General features: G+C 36.0%; 1 protein-coding gene across 1 annotated transcript in view; it reads left to right on the top strand.

Annotated features, from left to right (window-relative positions):
• Positions 1 to 19504, top strand: part of SBF2 (SET binding factor 2) — a gene marked incomplete at its 5' end in the record, with an annotated part of 451091 nt that overhangs the window by 177070 nt on the left and 254517 nt on the right. The window contains 3 exons of the mRNA XM_023736921.1: positions 4286 to 4408; positions 5581 to 5691; positions 8484 to 8589. Of these exons, the coding sequence (XP_023592689.1) occupies positions 4286 to 4408; positions 5581 to 5691; positions 8484 to 8589 (340 nt within the window). The remainder of the gene's footprint in view (positions 1 to 4285; positions 4409 to 5580; positions 5692 to 8483; positions 8590 to 19504) is intronic.

Raw genomic sequence — 19504 nt, 5'->3', positions numbered from 1 at the left:
TAAGCTGCTAGCTTAAGTCCCAAGAACTGGAGGTCAGACGAACAGGAGCCCAGCTGTAGGATCCAATGTGAGCAAAAGCCCATGAGCCTTGCCAGAAAGTCGACTTATACTGATGCAGGCCACACCTCCAAGGAAACTCCCTTTCAACTGATTGGCTACACATAGAATTAGTAAAGATGGCAGAGAGAGGAGGCTTGTCTGGCCTCCACCTCATGGTAGTCAGCCTTGCGCTGTTGACCTTGGTTCTCCTTCCCTCTTGTGGGGTTGGAGGACGTCAGACACTGCCCCCATGCTGTTTTTACACTACAGTAAAGAAACCTTTTTAACTTGGTTTAACTTATTGCTTTAAAATTCTATGATTAGGAGACCCTTTTGCTAAGTAACATTTATTAGTTTCCAGCAGAAAGCATTGTGGAAAATGCTGGGTTTTGAGTATATTAAAAAAAAAAAAAAAAAAAGCAACTTATGGAGTATTTGCCACAAAATAGAAGACTTTCTGGTTGAATATATAATAGCCCTACAGTTGAATTTGTCCTACCTTCAGAATACTGTAGAGCCCAGGAGCTATTGAAGGAGAAAATCTGCAGGGTGTTATTTTTGCTAGAGGTAAACTCAGTTGTAAACTAAAGACTAGTGATTTGATTTTCCTGAAGGCTTATTATCCTAAAATGTATATTTCTCATGTATTCATTATTTTCCAGACCAATACAAGAATGAACTAGATTTTATAATGTGCATATTATGATTAACAGATTATTTGGCAAGAAATGAGAAAGCTTTTTAGGGGGAATTTTTAGTCCTTACAGAATTTTGCAATGACTTTATTTCCAATTTTGAGAATTTTAAAGTTTTTAAATTTCTTAACTGAGTAGATTCTGTATAATGATCCATCAGAATAAATTACTTACATTTCAAAAAGGAAATTTAGAACTGAAAATTTTTTACTTGCATAATTATATGTATTTTCCTTGTTTTTAAACTGCTTCAAAATTTTGTTGAAGATTTTTAGCATAAAATTGATGTTATTGAGAGTCATCTTAGCACACAGCAGATGTTGGATGCAACAACTTTTGGTGGGGGTGGAAATGACAAGACTTTGCATTTGGTTTGATGTGGCAATCAAGAGTCAGAAATGCAACAAACGTGAGGCTGAGTGATGGATAGGAAAAACTTAAAATTTATACCTGTTTTCTGTATGGCATCATCCTATAAAATCAACAATCTAGTAATTTTAGCATTTTTGTCTCAGGATATCTTTGGAGGGCTATAGCATTTTCAGGGCAGATTGATATGGTTAGTAATAATTTATTCCATATTATTGAAGCCCAGGTACTGTTATAGGTGCTGTCCTAGGGATTGTGAGCCACACAGAAGCTGGGAATCCCACGAGCAGATGTAGTCCATAGTAATAATAGATGAAGAATTGATAAATGGGCAAGTTGTAGTATGTGATTATAATGTGTATAAAAGATGAGGTGCACTTGTGAGACAGTTTAGTAAATGGTGTTTGAGGTAAGTTTTTATCTTTAATAGGACCTACAAGGAGTAATCTTATCAGTTTAGAAGGTTTGCAAAAATTAGTGAAAATACTGTATACTATAAAATATTAAATTTCCAAGTGTTATTGTAACACATCTTATATTCATAGCCTATATTTTGATTTTCTTACTTATTTTCAAGTTTCCTATACCTTTTCACATATGTGAAAATCTGTTACTGTAAAACACAAAGCCAATATCATTATATAATTATTACACAGAAGATACTCTAGCAGTTATGTAGAATAATCTGTATTCCTCTTATATGATAACTTGAGTGTTTCTACAAAAATTTGAACACACCATATTACTGTCTCTTAGAACAAAACTATATTACCTAGCAGTGCGTAGTTTTTGTGTTTTTTAAAATCATACTAGTATATTTTGCTTTAAAGAGGAGAGTATGAATTTTTTTAAACTTGAGACATTGAACTCTTGTAAGAAAGCTATTGGAGTTAAGCATAACAACATCTTATGATTTATAGCACATTTACAATGTAAGAGTCAGCATCTGTAGTAAAAAGTGATGTAAATAAAAATGGAATTGTTTTTACTTGATGTTGATTTGCATTATATTGGACCTTTTTTTTTCCGTCTGTTAATAACTGTTCCATTTAGTGAGTGTTTAATTAAAAAAACAGTCTTAAGAGATGGCCAATATATTCTGTTTTTTGTTTTGGTCAAAGTAGGTTAATAGTCATTTATTTGAAATGTTTATCTACTTACTCAAGCTGGTTTCTAATGGCACTCCAGGGCATTTATCACAATCTCATAAAAATGTGAATAGCTTTATCTCTTCCAAGAATTTCAGTCATTCTTTTGTCAGTTTGAATTTGTTAGTAATCCATGAAGAATATGATTCATTAAGTGTGGAAATCTTTGGTAGATTCATATTCATCACTTTTTTTTATTATTTCTAAGGATTCCAGAAACCAATCAACCTAATTTTAGCTTTTTGTTTGTAACAAATGAAAATTTTTCAAGAGCATATGGACCTTATTGCACGTATAAAAAGTAAACAGATAGTTCCCTTTGGATATACCTATGCATTCCACAGACATCTAGTACGTGGTTATATTGCATTGTACTAGAAACTATATGGGCTCTAAAGGAGATGGAAAATACAGTTCTTGGTCTCCATGAAAACGGAGGAAAGACTTCCCTTGGTAAAATACCCAGAAAACCATTCCAAGAAAATTTGTCCCTGTGTGTATGCATTAAACAAATATTAAGTATTTACTGTGTGCCTAGCCCTTGTTATAGGAACTAGATCATCGGTGAACAAAAAAAAGACAGAAATCCTGGCCTTTCTGCAGTGTATTCTAGTTGGGGAGACAAATCAAAATCAAGATAAGTAAAACAGATAGTATGTTGGATGATGACAAGTAATATAGAGAAAAATAAATCTGGGAAAGGGATTAGGGAGTATTAGGGCATTGCAGTTTCAAGAGGGGTAGCCATGCCACTTCACACAACAGGTCTTGTTTTACAAATAAATTTTGTTTTACTTTAAAAAGGGGCGGGGGAGGCAGCAAAAACCTAACAGAGCAGGTAGCAATTTAATAAATACCTAGTGGAGATGAGGGGATTAGCCATTAGGATATCTGTGGAAAGAGTATTCCAGGCAAAGGAACAACAAGGAAGTACATAGGCCCTTAGTGGAAGGATGGGATTGCCATTAACTGAGATAAGGGACTACCTACTGCAGGAGGACTGGGGCTTGGGGAGAAAAACTAGAGCTGTTTTGGGCTGTTTGAGATGACTGTTATTCATCTAAGTGGAGATGTCAAGCACATAGCTGGATATTCAAGTGGGGCATTTTGGGGAGAGGTTTGGCAGGAGAAATAAGTATAAGTTAATGTGATTTGTTGGGGGCCAGCACTGGGAAGTAAAAGAAAGATAAATCAGGCAATGAAATGAGTTAGGGAGGAAGATTAACTTATGAACTGGGTCTTTAATTAGTAGAAAGGAAAGAGAAAGGTAGATTCTTGTTAGAGAAAATGTCCTACAATTTTAGAATATCATATAGAAAGAAACCTGCATGCTTTATTACCTTACCATTGTTTAAAACTCTTTAAAACTTTTACAGTGCATAATATAGTATTGTGGGAAAAGTAGGTGCCCAGGAAATATTTGTTGACTCATAAATGAGAATAATCTTTTTTAAAGTTTATTTTATTCACCAGTATTTAATCGTTGAAATTTAGTTTTTTGTGTAAAAATTCTCTCTTCTCAAAATATCAACATTGTTGCTTATGAGCAAAAGGAATTTAGAGTTGATTGTGCTTCTTCCATGAGCATTGAGCATTCTGTTATCCTTAGAATCTGAAATGATTGTCAATTTTGTTTGAAAGACTGGGACAGGGAAAAAAAAACTGAAAATTAGTGTCTTATTTCTAAAACAGATTTTTCTTCTCTTGAAAACTGACTTTCTATTTAATTGAGTGTCATTTTTAATTGTTTGAGTCACTACTTAAAATAATTTGAACATATATTATTTATTTTTGATTACTTGTACGTCACTCCAGAAACCTCTGGAGCTTAAGGGCTTTTAAAAAATGAGTAAGTATTCTGTGCTTTATAATTTCTTTGTTTACTTACCTCTGAGATTCTTCTGAGAGTATATTCTTTATGTTTAGTTGGATTTTTTGTAAATTATATTATTTGAAGGTATATAGTATGTCTGTCTTTTGTGAATTACCAATTTAGGAAGTTCTATCTATTTATTACAGTATCTCTTTTTCTAGGGAACAAAGAAGGAAGAGATTGAAGGTGAAGAGGAAGTATCTGGTTTAATCCAGCCTGCAGAAGTGTTTGCTCCCAAAAGCCTGGTGTTGGTATCCAGATTAGATTATCCAGAAATTTTTAGGGTAAAGAACTCATAGTTGTTATTATTGTTTATATTATTATGTGAATCTGTTTTGAGTGAACCATGATGACGAGTTCTTTGTATTTAAAATATCTTTAGATTAATTTAGGAATTCATCAATAAAATAAAATTAGTATGAGCAGAACAAAAATTCATAAAGGATTAAATGACAACCTGAAGAAGTTAATGTAACTATTTAAACTTCTAAGCATGTAGTATTTGTTGAAAATATGCCCGCGTTTATGGAATCCTAAATTTATGAATCCTAAAGAAATAACTTGATTGCCTGTAGCAAATTTAAAATGCGTTGTTAGTTTCAAACTTTCTGTATGTTTATCCACATTCTTATGAATGAACAGGATGGCTATTTGAGATTTTAAATTGCTCTGATTATACTACTGCCAACATAGCTTTAAAATAACATTTACTACCAGGTATTTTCTTTTTCTAGACACTCAGAATTTTCAAATATAAGAAACAATTTTATTTATAAACATTCTTACTAATATGTAATTTCTAGAAAACATTTTTATATTGTCAAGATTATATTTGTTGTGGAAAAAAATTAATGTCAGGATTTCAATGACAATGGGTAACTCCTAACATACTAATTTTTCAGTCACATATTTCAGTAAACTGAAATATTTACAAAGATTGTATTTTGTCTTCCATTTTACCACCTACCTTCTTTTAAGCTTAAACTTAATCTTCATTATATCTTGTGTTCTAGTTTATCTATTTTGTTATCCTTTGTAATAATTCGTGTAAGTTAAAATATTCTGTGGAATAAATGTTCTGAATTTAGTAAGTCTGAAAACAAAGTTTCTAAATTTTTATCTTGAAATTTGGGAATTTGCAAAGTATGTTGAGGCAATAAGAGTTTTAGCTCTATAGATTTGCTAAAGTGATTATCAGAGCACAAGCACCTGTTTTACAAATTATGTATTTCTGCTCTCTATAAAATTATCTCAGAAGCTCATTTAGAGCTTCTGGTTCTAGAGGAAAATTTAATAAACTTAATAACATTTGCTGCTTAAAATTTATTCCATGTTCACTGTAGAATATACTTTACTGTGTTCAAAGAAGAATTTTCCTAGGAGCAGATGTCACAACAATTTATTTTTAGTGTTTACTTTTTCCATGAAGTAATTACATGAATCTTTCTCTTTGTAGGCTTGCCTGGGTTTGATCTATACTGTATATGTGGACAGTCTGAACGTCTCCTTAGAAAGCCTCATTGCAAACCTTTGTGCGTGCCTTGTCCCGGCGGCTGGAGGGTCTCAGGTAAATAGAATAGAAAGGGAGATGGAGAGACACTGTTCCACTCCCCCCAACCCCCAGTTAATTTAATTTATGAAGAAAAGGAAAGAAAGAATTCTTTAAATATTTTCATTTTAGAGAGCATCCTAGTTTAGTTAAGCATTATCCCTATGGTGTGCCTTCTAGAGACGCACGATTCCATAGTTTTCTTAGATCATGAAGTTAATTTTAGCACAGGATTTGCCTTCCACATAGAGTAATTAGAAGTCATATTTTGTGAACTTGAACTGTAGTTTACATTTTTTTTAGTACGTTTTTAAAACAACTTTTAAAATGTGTTCTCTCTCTCTTACTCCTCTATATAGTTGCACCTAATTTTTATTAAATAAAAAAAATTTTGAGTGATAAAAATTAGAACATAACATTAAGAAGACCTTCAACACAATTCTTTGTAACATTGCAACTACTTCTGAATAGATTCATTTATTTATTAATTTCCCTGGATAACAGCACCATACCTGATCCTGAAACCATTTTTGGTATATGTATGGAAATTTTAATAAAATAGTTTGCATTTAAGCTTTGAAAGAAGGGGCTTATTTTTCTTATTTCAGTTTGCTACCTTTAGTAATAGTAATGTTGACCATTGTGCAGAATCACAAATCTTCACTGAAAAGTATAATCCATGCCTTAAAATTTCCTAAGGATTTTGTCATAGATAAATTGAGATTGATAAATGAGGATATTAAACTATTTTACTGAAATAAAATTTTCTCAGAGTAGTCGCATGTTCTTCATCTTCTTTATGTCTTGAGATTTTTGTATTTAATTGTCTCTGAAGTAAAAAAAATAAGAACCTCAGCTGCTATGGTTATTTAATGTCTGTAGGGCCACCATGGAGCCCTGGTGACACGATGGTTAAGAGCTCAGCTGCTAACTAAAAGATCAGCAGTTCAAATCCACCAGCTGCTCCTTGGAATCCCTATGGGGCAATTCTACTCTGTCCTATAGGCTTGCTGTCAGTTGGAATTGACTCGATGGCAGCAGGTTTGTTTTATGGTTAGGGCCACCATATTTAAAATACTCTTGAACTCTAAAAATGATTAGTTGATAATTTGCTTGTTCTTACATATGATTGAGGAAGAGAACAGCCCTTTAAAAATCACATTGTTGAGCGGCCATCTAAGATACTCCACTGGTCTCATCTCTTCGGGAGCAAGGGAGAATGAAGAGAACAGGATACAAGGAAAAGATTAGTCCGAAGGACTAATTGTCCACAGCTACCAAGGCCTCCACCGGACTGAGTCCAGTACAGCTAGATGGTGCCCGGCTACCACCACTGACTGCTCTGACCGGGATCACAGCAGAGGGTTCTGGACAGAGCTGGAGAAGGATGTAGAGCATAATTCTAACCCACAAAAAAAGACCAGATTTACTGGCTTAAAGGAGACTGGAGAAGCCCCGAGAGTATGGCCCGCAGACACCCTTTTAGCTCAGTGGTGAAGTTACCTCCGAGGTTCACTGTTCAGCCTGGGAGTGGACAGCCCCGTAAAACCAAATGAGACTAACGAGGTACAGGAGTCCAGTGACAAGGGCCAGAAGGCAGAAGGGGACAAGGAAGCTGGTGATAGGGAACCCAAGGTTGAGTAAGGATAGTGTTGATGTGTTGTGAGATTGTTAACCATTGTCATAGGGCAACATTTGTAGTAACTGTTAAATGAGAAACTATTTTGTTCTGTAAGCCTTCATCTTAAGTGAGAATAACAGCACAATTGGAAGAGCGTAGTCAATGTCACTGAACTGGGCATGTAGAAATTTTTGAAACGGTGTATCTTTGGCTATGTGTATTTTCACCAAAAAAAAAAAAGGTTGAGAAGTTAGAGGGTTGATATGTTGTGGGGTTGTTAACCAGTGTCATAAAACATGTGTACTTCTGTTTCATGAGAAACTGTTTGTTCTGTAAGCCTTCACCTGAAGTACAATAAAAAATAAATGAATAAATAAACATAAAAATAAAAATCACATTGTTTCTCCTCACTCTGAGGAAGATGTTACTTACAGTGAAATTGGCATCCTTTTTCTAACCCTTTGCCTTTTTAACTGTGTTCTGTCTTCCCTAGTCTTTTGTTAGTCTTAATTTATTATCCTTTTTTCTTCCCTGTTCTCTCCTCCCTCATTCTCCTACTCCTATTCCAGCAGCAGAATATCAATGTGCATTTGGTCAGTGTTGGACCTAAACTTTAAAGAAGTAGAATTGTTTATGAGTCTTTACTATGATGGAATTTTTTGCTGACTTTAGTATTTTATTATTTTTTTTTAATCAAGTATGATTGTCAATGATTTTTATGACTTATCTCTATTAAATTTTCAACTTTCAGCTACAGAATTTTCTTACATCATTTTCAGTTGGCTATGACATAGATACAAGCTAACTAGAGTGTGTTGTCCTTTGCATCTCCTAATTTGATGTTATACGGTCATCTGGTTTAAATTTGAACTTCATGTGGATTTTTATTGTTTGTTAAAGACCCATCCCTGTGGCATCAGTTTGAATAACTAAAATTGAAAAGTAGAGGCCTTAAGAGCTTAATTTTTTTATCTTCCGCTCCATTATTCTGAAGTTACCTCAGTTCTTCGTCAAACATGTTAACCTGAAATATTAAAGACTAAAATGCCAGTAAGCATTATCATAGAAGTACATTCATAGAGCCCATAATATGGAATGCCATGTGTTTAATCTTAAGAAGAGAAAAGAAAATATCTGAAAAGAAATAATTTACATATATGTGTGTGTGTGTTTTCTCCCCATTCTGCAGAAGCTCTTTTCATTGGGTGCAGGAGATAGACAGCTGATCCAGACTCCTTTACATGATAGTCTTCCTGTCACAGGCACTAGTGTGGCTCTCCTGTTCCAGCAGTTGGGTATGTCTTTTCTCCCATTCCCAATGTCCTTTTGAAGAAGCCTATGAAAAACAAAGATTTATTTTAACCTCACATCACCTGTCATAGATCAAGAAGCAATTTGTGGGTCCTAATATAACCTAGAACTCCCTGGGTAATGCAAATGATTAATGTACGTGGCTGCTAACCAAAAGATGGGAGGTTTGGCTGCATCCAAAGGTACCTTGGAAGAAAGTCCTGATGATCTACTGCCAAAAAATCAGCCATTGAAAACCCTATGCAGCACAGCTCTACTGTGACACACATGGCGTTGCCATGAGTCAGAAGAGACTCTGTGGCAACTGTAATCTAACCTAGTGTTCGTTCCTTCTTGTGTATGTGTGTGTGTGTTTGTTTGTTTTTTTAACTTAAGCCCCTTTTGCTCTGTTTAATTATACTTTTGGGAAGTGGCTAATTTTTTTTTTTTTTTAATGCTTTAAAAGATGAGCAGATAGTATATTTTGCTTTTCCTTAGATGAATTGTTTTGTAGAGACCTTGTTAGATGGAACTAAAAGTTCCATTCTGTCATCCCACTGCACGTCTCTGGACTTCATCTACAATTTTCCAGCAATGGCTAGGATGAAGAATTGAGAGTAGTATACTAGAAAGTACCTTTTGCAGATTGGGCAGCTTATACTACGTTTAAGGAATAACATAACAACTTAAAACCGAGAGTGTTTCAAACCAGGGCTGTCCAAAGATTCCTATTTACTTTATCTCTTAACTTGTCCTTTTCATGTGCCTCCTTATGAGTGTCCGGTTCTTTTTGTGTCAGTCTTTGTCATTGTTCTCTGTCTGTGATTGTCTTTTTCTGGCTGTCTTGAAGCCTTATCTTCACTGGGGCCCATACTTCACCTTTGTGTGGAATTCCTAGTTCCTTGCATAAAAATTCTACTCTCTTGTTTCCCTCTGATCTCATGTTGAATTTTACTCCTTGCTCAGCTCTATAGCTTGTAACTTTTTGCATTAATGGCCCCATCCTTCTTCTTTTGCTTTGGCTTCAATCAATCAAATTTAGAAGGCCTCAGAAGAAATTAGTGTAAGTGAAAGTTGAGTCTTCTAGTATCCTAATAAAGATGAATGATAATACCAATCCCAAAGGAGTAATTCCTCCCCATCATATCTGCCTTCCCCCAGGAGTTCCAACTCTAAAAAATTACATCTTCCTTCTCTTTCCGCAGTGAAAGTTTCTACTCGCCGAGTCATCTCAACTAAATCTTAATGTAATGAAAGCCATTTTCTTTAATGTGTAAAATAAGTTCTCTCTCCCCCAAGAACATCTTGTTGATTAAACCCTCTCTCTACAAAATTTTGGAAATAATTTCAGGAGTTCATGGACTCTCCTACAGCCTGTTCATATTCCCTATTATTGACTTTATTACTTTAGGCAAGGGCTAGTCACCTGACTTTTCTTTTTTTACCTTTAGAGGGGGCTGTATACCTCTAAAGTATTAATTGAAGCAAAGATTTACCATAAAGAGGAATAGAAGAGTATGTCACAAAATTATTTCACATTCCCAAATACCACCATTTCTCTTGTACTTAATGAGTGCCTTATAAACCTCTCATACTTTGGAATTTTTACAATGATTAGTGGGGAGGGTATTCTTGTTGGCATTTAGTGCTTAGGACCAGGGTATTAAACATTCCACAGTTTGCAGGATGTTTCTGCACCAGGAAGAATTTTTATCCCAAATACCAGTAGCACTACCATTGAGAAAAATTGCTATAAAGTATGAATTTATAAAACCTGGACCTCTTTTCCGGTAATGGTAGCCTATAAATTAAGAGGATTACTCTTAATGATAACTAGAAAAGCTATACAAATATAAACAACATCTGCTTGAAAGAATCAGAGGCAGTAAAGAATTACCAAGCCACAATCCAGGAGGAGAAGAAAACCTAGAGGAGTGAGCCAGGCATTTGAGATGTTTTTACTAGGGCACCTATTGATTCTGGAAGAAGGGGCTAAGAAGCTGATTGTCACTATTGATATCCCGTGGGGAAAGGGGAAAAATTAGAGTTCGGGTTTTACCAAGGGAGATTTCCTTATAAAGCTATCATGCTTTGAGAAGTAGAGAGATCCCCTCAGGAACTGAAATACAGCTTGGAATCATTTAATTGAATTAAATTGGTTCTTGATGCCACTGTCTCTAGCTATCTTGTAGAGGTGAAAGTAAATCTTCCTTGGGTTTCATCTTGGGGTTATGAAATTTTTCTGGAATTAGACACTAGTGATGGTTACACAATGCTGTGAATATACCAAATATACTGTACACTTCAAAAGGGTGAGTTTTATGTGAATTATATTTCAGTAAAGAAAAAAACTATTAGTGCCTCACAAAAGAACTCAGGAGCCACCTTGAAGAAGCTTGGAACTGATTTAAGATGGTGCAATTTGAGCTTCAAAAATGATGATAATTAGAATTGTTTGAAACCTAGCAAATATTTTAAAATCTGTGAATTGTAATAATATTAAAATAAAAAGGAATTGTCACCTCAATATGATAGGGAACCAATTCATGATCTTAAAAACTTATCAATAAAGGAAGAGAATCAAGTATTTATTCTGCCTTGCCTTTATGGAATGATAGTACAGGGTAACTTGATAGTAGATAATGAAAATTGTCTCTCTTTAAAAATATTCTAATTAGTAGATGGAAAAGAAATATCATCCTTTTGTAACATCCAACAAGTGAAAATATATAGACTAAACATCAACAGCTATTATCACAAAAACAACCAGACCTTATGTGCCTAGTCTTGCCAAACACTAATGATAGTCTTGCCAACAGGATTAAACTCGAGTCTGACTGCAGGAAATACAGAAGACAGAAGAACACATTGAACTACACCAAGAGAATGCAGTTATCAAAATTCAGACTGTCAGAAACTCTATAGGGCAAATGTCCCAGGTTCTTTAATAAATATAAGGAAAAGAAAAGAATGGAGGAGGAATTATTACATTAAAATAAAAATCTAAATTATTAGATTTAAAAGACGTCCAATTTTTAGTAGAGTGAGACTAAACTATAGTATCTAAGGATGCACATTTGGGTGATGAAACTGCCTATGGAAAAATCAGGAAAGATTATTAATATAAAGGCAGTAGAGAGAGAGGGGGTTGTAATTAGGAGCACATGGAAGGGGCTTCTAGGGTTGCTGGCAAAGTTCCCTTTCTTGATATCATGGGTGGTGTCTGTGTGATAATTCATTAAGCCATACATTTGACTTGTGTGTATATTTATATCTATGTTTTATTTTACCAAAGAAAGATTTTAACTTGTAAAACTATTTAATTTTTTATGTACATACCTAACTTCTGTTGAAAGAATACTAAAACCTTAAGAATAAAAAGAGGACAATGGCTTAAACAAATTAGAGGGTTTTTTTTTTCTCATACAACAAAAAATCTAGAGGTAGGCAGTCCAGGGTTAATAGAGTAGTTCTTTAGTGTCTTCAGGGATGGTATGGAAATTCTGTCCTGTGCTTTTTCCCTGTTTATTTTTAGGTAATTTTCCTTTACTATACTATGAGCTTCCAAGAACTACCTTGTCCTATTATTCTTTATGTCCTCTCTATCTGGCAAGGAGCCCCAGTGGTGCAGTAGTTAAGAGCTCGGCTGCTAACCAAAAGGTCAGCAGTTTGAATCCACCAGCCACTCCTTGGAAACCCTATGGGGCAGTTCTGCTCTGTTCTGTAGGGTCTCTATGAGTCAGAATCAACTCGAAGGCAATGGGTTTTTTGTTTTTTGGTCTTTTTTTAAAAATCTGACACAGTGCCTAGGTCACAGAGGCATCAATGTTTGTGGAATAAATGAATGAATACACTGGCCATGAAGAAAATGGCAGTTATATCTCATTAGAAGTTCTGTGCATACATGAAGTATGCCAGCATACATGATGATAAATCACTTGAAGATCAGATTTTATTATTTTACTCTCTAGTATGTTGAGCATAATTATCTTTTGCTCACATATCTAGATTCACTTTTTCAGGGAAAGAATAGTGGAAAGATAAGGAAGGAAAGGAGAAAGAAAGAGATGCCTCTAAAAAACAGTACTGTGTGCAAGAGTTATGTTTTCCAAAGCATATGGTGGTGATAATTCTGTCTAAAGGCATGCTCTTATCGGCAGTCATTCTGGTTGGACTGTTGTTGAAGGCCAATATTAGACCATTATCAGAGTTCACTACCTGGGTTGGGGGTAGAATGGTGATAGTGGATTTTACAAAGCACAGACAGGAAGCAGATAAGACTGTAAGATTCTTTTGGAGCCTTGTCTAGTTTTCCTGTAAAAGGTCTAAATGTAATGATAGCATTTCCCTGGTTTTTCTCTCTAAGGATTGTTACGATAATGAATTTGTTTTTCACAGTTTGAGAGGCCTCTTTGTTTGCCGGAGATAATTATGTGGACTTCTGCCATCTCCTCCTATCACCCCGCATGATTTCCTGTCAATCACCTTCATCTCTTGCTTGCCATCTTTTTTGTTTCTTGTTGCAGTCCTTGGGAAGCATTTTTGTTTACCTGAAGATTTTTGTTTTAAGTGTGTAAGCAATGGTGTTATTTTTTTTTATGTTAATAGGATTGTATTTACAGGATATAGTCTGTCTTTTACAGCTGATTACTTGGTTTAACTCAGTTGTCTCTCCCGGACCCAAATAATCTTGTAAAATTCTCTTGACATCTTTTTGTCATATCTCTTCACCTGTAGTTTGGAATTTAATTGAAGACACACTAGTTTTAGAATACTTATTCCCCAGTTTTCAAAGTATACTTGTCATTAGACATTTTTAAAGCCACAGACTAAAATGATCCTTGACCTTCAGCTTATTGTCACTCTGCTTCCATAGTTAAAACACTTTAGTCTTGTACCATCCTGTATTTATACTTTTTTATATGCATACTTTCTTTCTGTTTACCCATATTTAACTTTAGCCAGTTTTTCATTAGCTATTATTAGGTCAGTATTTCTACATTGGTTCTCTTTGATATTAAATATAGATTTTTTTAAAAAAAATTAAAATAACTGGTATTTTTTTCTTTTTTCTATTTACCTTATACACATTATTTTTACTTGACACATAAAAATCCTTCAAATGTTGATTGTAGCCATAACTTGCTATTCAGCTCTTTTTGTTTTTAAATGTTTTAATGGAAACCCTTTGGTATCTTTCTTTTGCCTTCACCTGGGAAAGCTTCTGTCTATAATGCTGTATAATTATTCTTAAAGTGATATTAACATTGCAGGAGTATTAGAAATAATTTATGCTCCTGAAATAGAAAGGTGAAAAGATGCCAGAGGAAAGAATGAAGGTTTAGGAAGTGTGAATTGTTCTCTTTAAAGGTAGCACCCTTAAGAAGAATATGATGATTGGTAAACTTTTGAATTTATGAACCACCTGATTACTGAATGATTTTTGTCCTTTTTCCATGAATGATCAGAATGTAGTGCCTCAGATCATGTTTCTGTCTTTACTCAAAGTTTTCTATTGTTTCTTGTTGTAGTCAATAGGAAGTGTATCTTATTTATATAGTGTTATTACTTGCCTTAGTCTTATCTTTATTTATAATTGGGAAAAATGAAGTAGCCATTTTCTTTCTCAGAATATGAGGTTAAAAAGATAGTTGGAGATATTGAGTACAGAGTTTGGACTACACCCACTCCTCACTTACCGACATGGTTAGGTTCCAAAGACAAGGTCATTATGCAAAAATGAAGGATGACCACTTCAGAACACAAAATGGAGGATGACTGCATCATTACATAACTGCCAAATTATGTCATTATGTAACTGTCAAATTACATCATTACATAACTGGCAAACCACTGAGACTCATGGCCCAGCCAAGCTGACACATAACCTTAACCATCACAGCCAGTGTTATTCTCCCCTTGCACCTCGGTGTTTGTTATTGCTAGATGTATGTCGTTAATGTGCAAAATAGTTGGATAGTAGATTTTTTTACTATTGTCGTAACTGTGAAATGTCAGATAATGTAATAGTCAATAAATGAGGAGTAGGAATATTACTATGAATGGCATATTGTGCCCTAGATGGAGAAGAAGAAATAGGATATTTGGTGTTCTAGTAGAACTATATATAGGATTTATTGATTGAGTTATCTATTTTTACAATTTTTACAATTTTAAATATCAGCTATTTTCTTTGGTGACATTCCCAGCAAAAAGAAGAGCATATGTAACAGTAGAGTCATGAAAGGAAGACTTTCATGGAATAGTAAGATATTTATGAAACCTGAACATAGGGTTTGCTGTGCGATTAATTACTTTTGTGCACGGCCTTTCTAGCCATGTGCTTGTAACTACTACCCAGGTGATTGTGTGATAGGGTAATTGTGGCCTACCAAGGGGTTTGGTCAGTTTTGCCTTAAAAGAGCCAATTCCAGAGCAGGGAGGAGGAGCCCACCACAACGAAGGAAGGAGAGACCTGGCAGCAGGAGACGGCACAGCGGAGTTCCCAACCCACGGAGAGAGAAAGCTGAGTGACCTTGGGCAGAGACTGAGACTGTGAGCATGGCTGGGAAGAGGCTATCCTCATGAAAGAACTGTATCTTGAGTGTTCTCGAGCCTGAATTATAACTGTTACTTTCCTAATAAACCCCATAATCGTGAGTATGGTCTGTGGGTTCTGTGTGGCCATTGCAATGAATTACCGAACCCAGCAGAGAAGTAGAGCGGGCTGTGTGAAGGATGGTTGGTGTCAGAATTAGTAAAGATGGCAAAGAGAGGAGGCATGTCTGACCTCTACCTCATAGGAATCAGCCTTGGGCTGTTGATCTTGGTTCTCCTTCCCCCTTGTGGGGTTGGAGGAGGTCACATACCTCCCCCATGATGTTTTTACAGGGTTGTAGGGAGTAGTCCCTGGCTGGTGCAAACAGTTAATGTGCTCAGCTGCTAACCAAAAGGTTATAGGTTCAAGTTCATCCAGAGATCTTCAGAAGAAAGGTGTGGTGATCTACTTCTGAAAAATCTGCCATTTAAAACCCTGTGGAGCACAGGTCTACTCTGACACACATGGGGTTGCCATGAGGCAGAATCGATGGCAACTACTGGTACTGATAGTCAGAATATTATTAGGGAAGTGATTGCTTTTGTTTTCAAAATTAAAGACTGTAAAGAAAACTATTTTTAAAATATAAAATACTGTTATTGACCAATTGAGTCCTTGTCAACTAGTGTACTATACTTGCTAGAATTATACATAAATAAAGTATATGGTTACTATTTGATATTTGATCACAGTTCAAAAGGATCTTGATCCAAAACTGTCTTCCCCATTATTCTTCTATGGTGCTAAAACCCTATTACTAAATAGCTCTATCTTTGTATTGCAGCATCTTCCTTTATTGAATGCAAATAAACTGAATCAAGAAAGACATTTAGTGTTCTTTTTCACTGTTACATGGTTCTCTTGTCAAAAATTTCAATTTGGGACTTCCGAGCAACATGACATTCTAGGCAGAAGCACCACGCCATCTCTCCACAGCAAAGATATGAAAAACTAAGCCAAACAGAGAAAACAGCAATTTTGAAACCCTAAGCATCAAATGAAGGGATAAAGAACTCAGCTGAGCACCAAATGGAATCAGAAACTGACAGAGAACAGAGAGTGAGGAGAGATACGTGCAGAGGTCCCCTATCAGCTAATGCAGAACGGATCTGCCATCTTGGACTCCTATCGGAGACCTCAAACGGAGTACGAGAAAGCAGCTTCATGGAGCTTCCAGCAGGAGACAGAACATCCGGTAACCAGTGATATACACTTTCCCACCCCCGCGCCCTTCTTTGCATCCACTCAGCTTCCTCTGCTTCCCGCTGCCACAGTCTCTTGGCTGGGAAGCACCGGCTGCTTGGATTCCACCCACCTGCACTAGCCGACCCCCCGAGTGCCGTTTCTTGGCTGCTGGTGTCGCTTTTTTCGGCTTCTTTTGATTTCTTCCTAACCTCTCACACCTTCCCCTCCTTTCTCTCAAATACGTGGCTCCGTGTGCCATCTTTGCTTCTTCCTGAAAGGCTGTGAAATGCCACTCGAATGTGAAAATGCTTCCCGGTCCGTGCTGCCACGCTGGAGGGATCCCGGCGCTTTTAGTTTGTTTGTTTGTTTTGAATTGTTTGTTTGTTTTCTTTTACTGTTCTCAAATTGGGAGCCCGATCTAGCCAGGCAGTACTGCAGGCTTGGGACCTACCCTCTCATTTTGTGCAGACGCTCAGAGGGATCCCTGAGGACAGATTTTTTTGTGTGTGTTTCTTTTTCTTTCTGTCTTTTGGGGGGGTTTTCTTGTTCTTTTTTTTTTTTTTTTAATTTGTTTTGTTTTCTTTTCCCTCTTTTTCCCTTTTTGTCTTTCTTCATTACTCAGTTTCTCGTCTCTCTATACCTTCCTTCTCTTCCTGTCCCCTGAACACCTGGTGCTGAGTGACATCTCTACGCCTTCTAGCCAGGCTGTACTTCAGTGCCTGGGAGCAACTTCCCCAGACCCCGTAGCCACACTGGTGGGATCCCTGGGGGTTTTCTTTTTTCTTTCTAATTTTCATTTATTCATTTTTTTTCTTGTTTTTTTTCTTCTTCTCCTTTTTGTTTTTCTCCATTCATAGTCTCTCATCTCTCCACTCCAACAGCAAGCTTCCCTAGCACTCTTTTTTGTTTGTTTGTATGTTTCTGGCTCCTGTTCCTCTCTCCTCTCTCCCATACCCATCTTAGCTCCACACATCACAATCACCCACCTTCATCCTGCCTACCTGCACCATGCACTTAACATCACACCACCAAGCAGCACAGTCATGGCCTACCAGAACCTGCCCTGCACTGATTACCAGCCTGCCCTGGTGGCTGAAGTAAATGCCACAAACAAACCATCCCAGCAGCTCCTCTTCAGCTAGACCTGCCCTGCTGTACCATATCTGAGTGACTAACCCTGCCAATTGGAGAAGGAGGCAAAAAGTATCATGCCCACAGACAAGGAAACAACAAAGAACACACAGCCTGCCTGCTCGGACATAGCCAAATAAAACAAAAAAACAGGGTGAAACAATCACATCTACAGTCAATAAACGAGAAAAATAACTACTGAATTCCCCGAAGACAGTAGACAATATCATAACATTTACAAAAACAGGACAGGATGGTTACAGTAGGTATCCAAAATAAAACACCAGATGACTTTCCAGTAGAAGAAAAGGCACTAGAACTACCTGATAGGGAATTCAAATCTCTAATACTCAAAATTATCCGAGAGTTGAAGCAAAAAGTAGACAAAAATGAGGAAAAAATAGACAAATTCATGGAAAAGGCAGACAAATTCATGGAAAATACAAAAAATGGAAGAATTCGGGAAATAATGCAGGAACAAAATGCCAAAATAAATTCACAACTGGAAATCATACACAAACAACAATTAGAAATCCAAAAGATAAACAACAAGATTTCAGAAATGGACAGTGTCATAGAAGGGCTGAGGAGCAGATTTGAAATGGTGGAAGACGGGATCAGCTAAATTGAAGACAAACACTTGGATCCAATTCTGTTTGAGGAAAACTCAGAAAAAAGAACGAAGAAAAATGAAGAGACTGTGAGAATTACGTGAGATACAATCAAAAGCAAAAATCTGCGAGTGATCAGAGTTCCAGAACAGGGGGAGAAAACAGAAAACACAGAGAATATCATTTAAGAACCGCAGACAGAAAACTTCTCCAATATAATGAAAGATGAAAAGCTCACCATCCAAGAAGCTCAACAAACCGCATATAGGATAGACCCCAAAAGAAAATCACCAAGGCATATCATAATCACATTCACCAAAACCAAAGACAATTCCTGAGACAAGTTCAAGAAAAAACAAGAAGTCACATACAGAGGAGAAACAATAAGACTAAGCTCAGATTATTTGGCAGAAACCATGCAGGCAAGTGGGCAATGGTATGACATATATAAAACCTTGAAAGAAAAAAATTGCCAGCCAAGAATAATGTATCTTGCAAAACTCTCATTCAAATGTGATGGTGAAATTAGGACATTTCCAGATAAACAGAAATTAAGGGATTATGTAAAAATCAAACCAAACTTACAGGAATTATTAAAGGGAGTTCTTTGACTTGAGGACAAACAACTGCAGCTCACAGGCTGAATCTAGGACACAGGATCGTACCAGCCAGATACCAATCTAGGAAATGAACTCTCAAGGACTACCCAAAACCAAAAGAAATACAACAGGGAATCAGAGTAGTTAATCTCTAAATGACAACAACATCAGAACAATAAAAGAGGGAATAAACAGTGTAGGTATAGAACCTTCTAATGTAGAGGAAGGCAAGGCAATACCAAGTAATAATAGACTGCTTCAAACTTAGAAAGATAAGGTAAATTTCACAGTAACCACAAAGTTAACCTACTCATAAAAATACAGGGGAAAAACAAAGTCTCAGTTAAAACAAAACCTACAAAAACAAAAGAAATGAAAAAAAAATCCACAAACAAATTCAGTACAGGAAAGTAAGAGGAACAAAGAAAACGTCAGCACCACATAACACTACAAAATGACAGCAATAAACTCACGTCTATCAATAATTACACTGAATGTAAGTGGCCTCAATGTACCCATAAAGGACGGAGAGTGACAGAATGGATAAAAAAACAGGATCCATCAATATGCTGTCTACAAGAGATACACCTCAGAAACAAAGATGTAAATTTATTAAAAATCAAAGGTTAGAAAAAAATATATCAAGCAAACAGCTACCAAAAAAGAGCAGGAGTGGCAATACTAATCTCAGATAAAATAAACTTTAAAACAAAATCCACCATAAAAGACAAAGAAGGACACTACATAATGATTAAGGGGATGATCCATCATAAAGACATAACCATAATAAACATCT

The sequence above is a fragment of the Trichechus manatus genome, unplaced genomic scaffold, assembly GCF_000243295.1.
Source record: "Trichechus manatus latirostris isolate Lorelei unplaced genomic scaffold, TriManLat1.0 scaffold00006, whole genome shotgun sequence".
In the NCBI taxonomy this organism is placed as follows: Eukaryota; Metazoa; Chordata; class Mammalia; order Sirenia; family Trichechidae; genus Trichechus; species Trichechus manatus.
The sequence above is the reverse complement of the archived record's forward strand: the minus strand, read 5'-3'. Positions and strand labels throughout refer to the sequence as shown.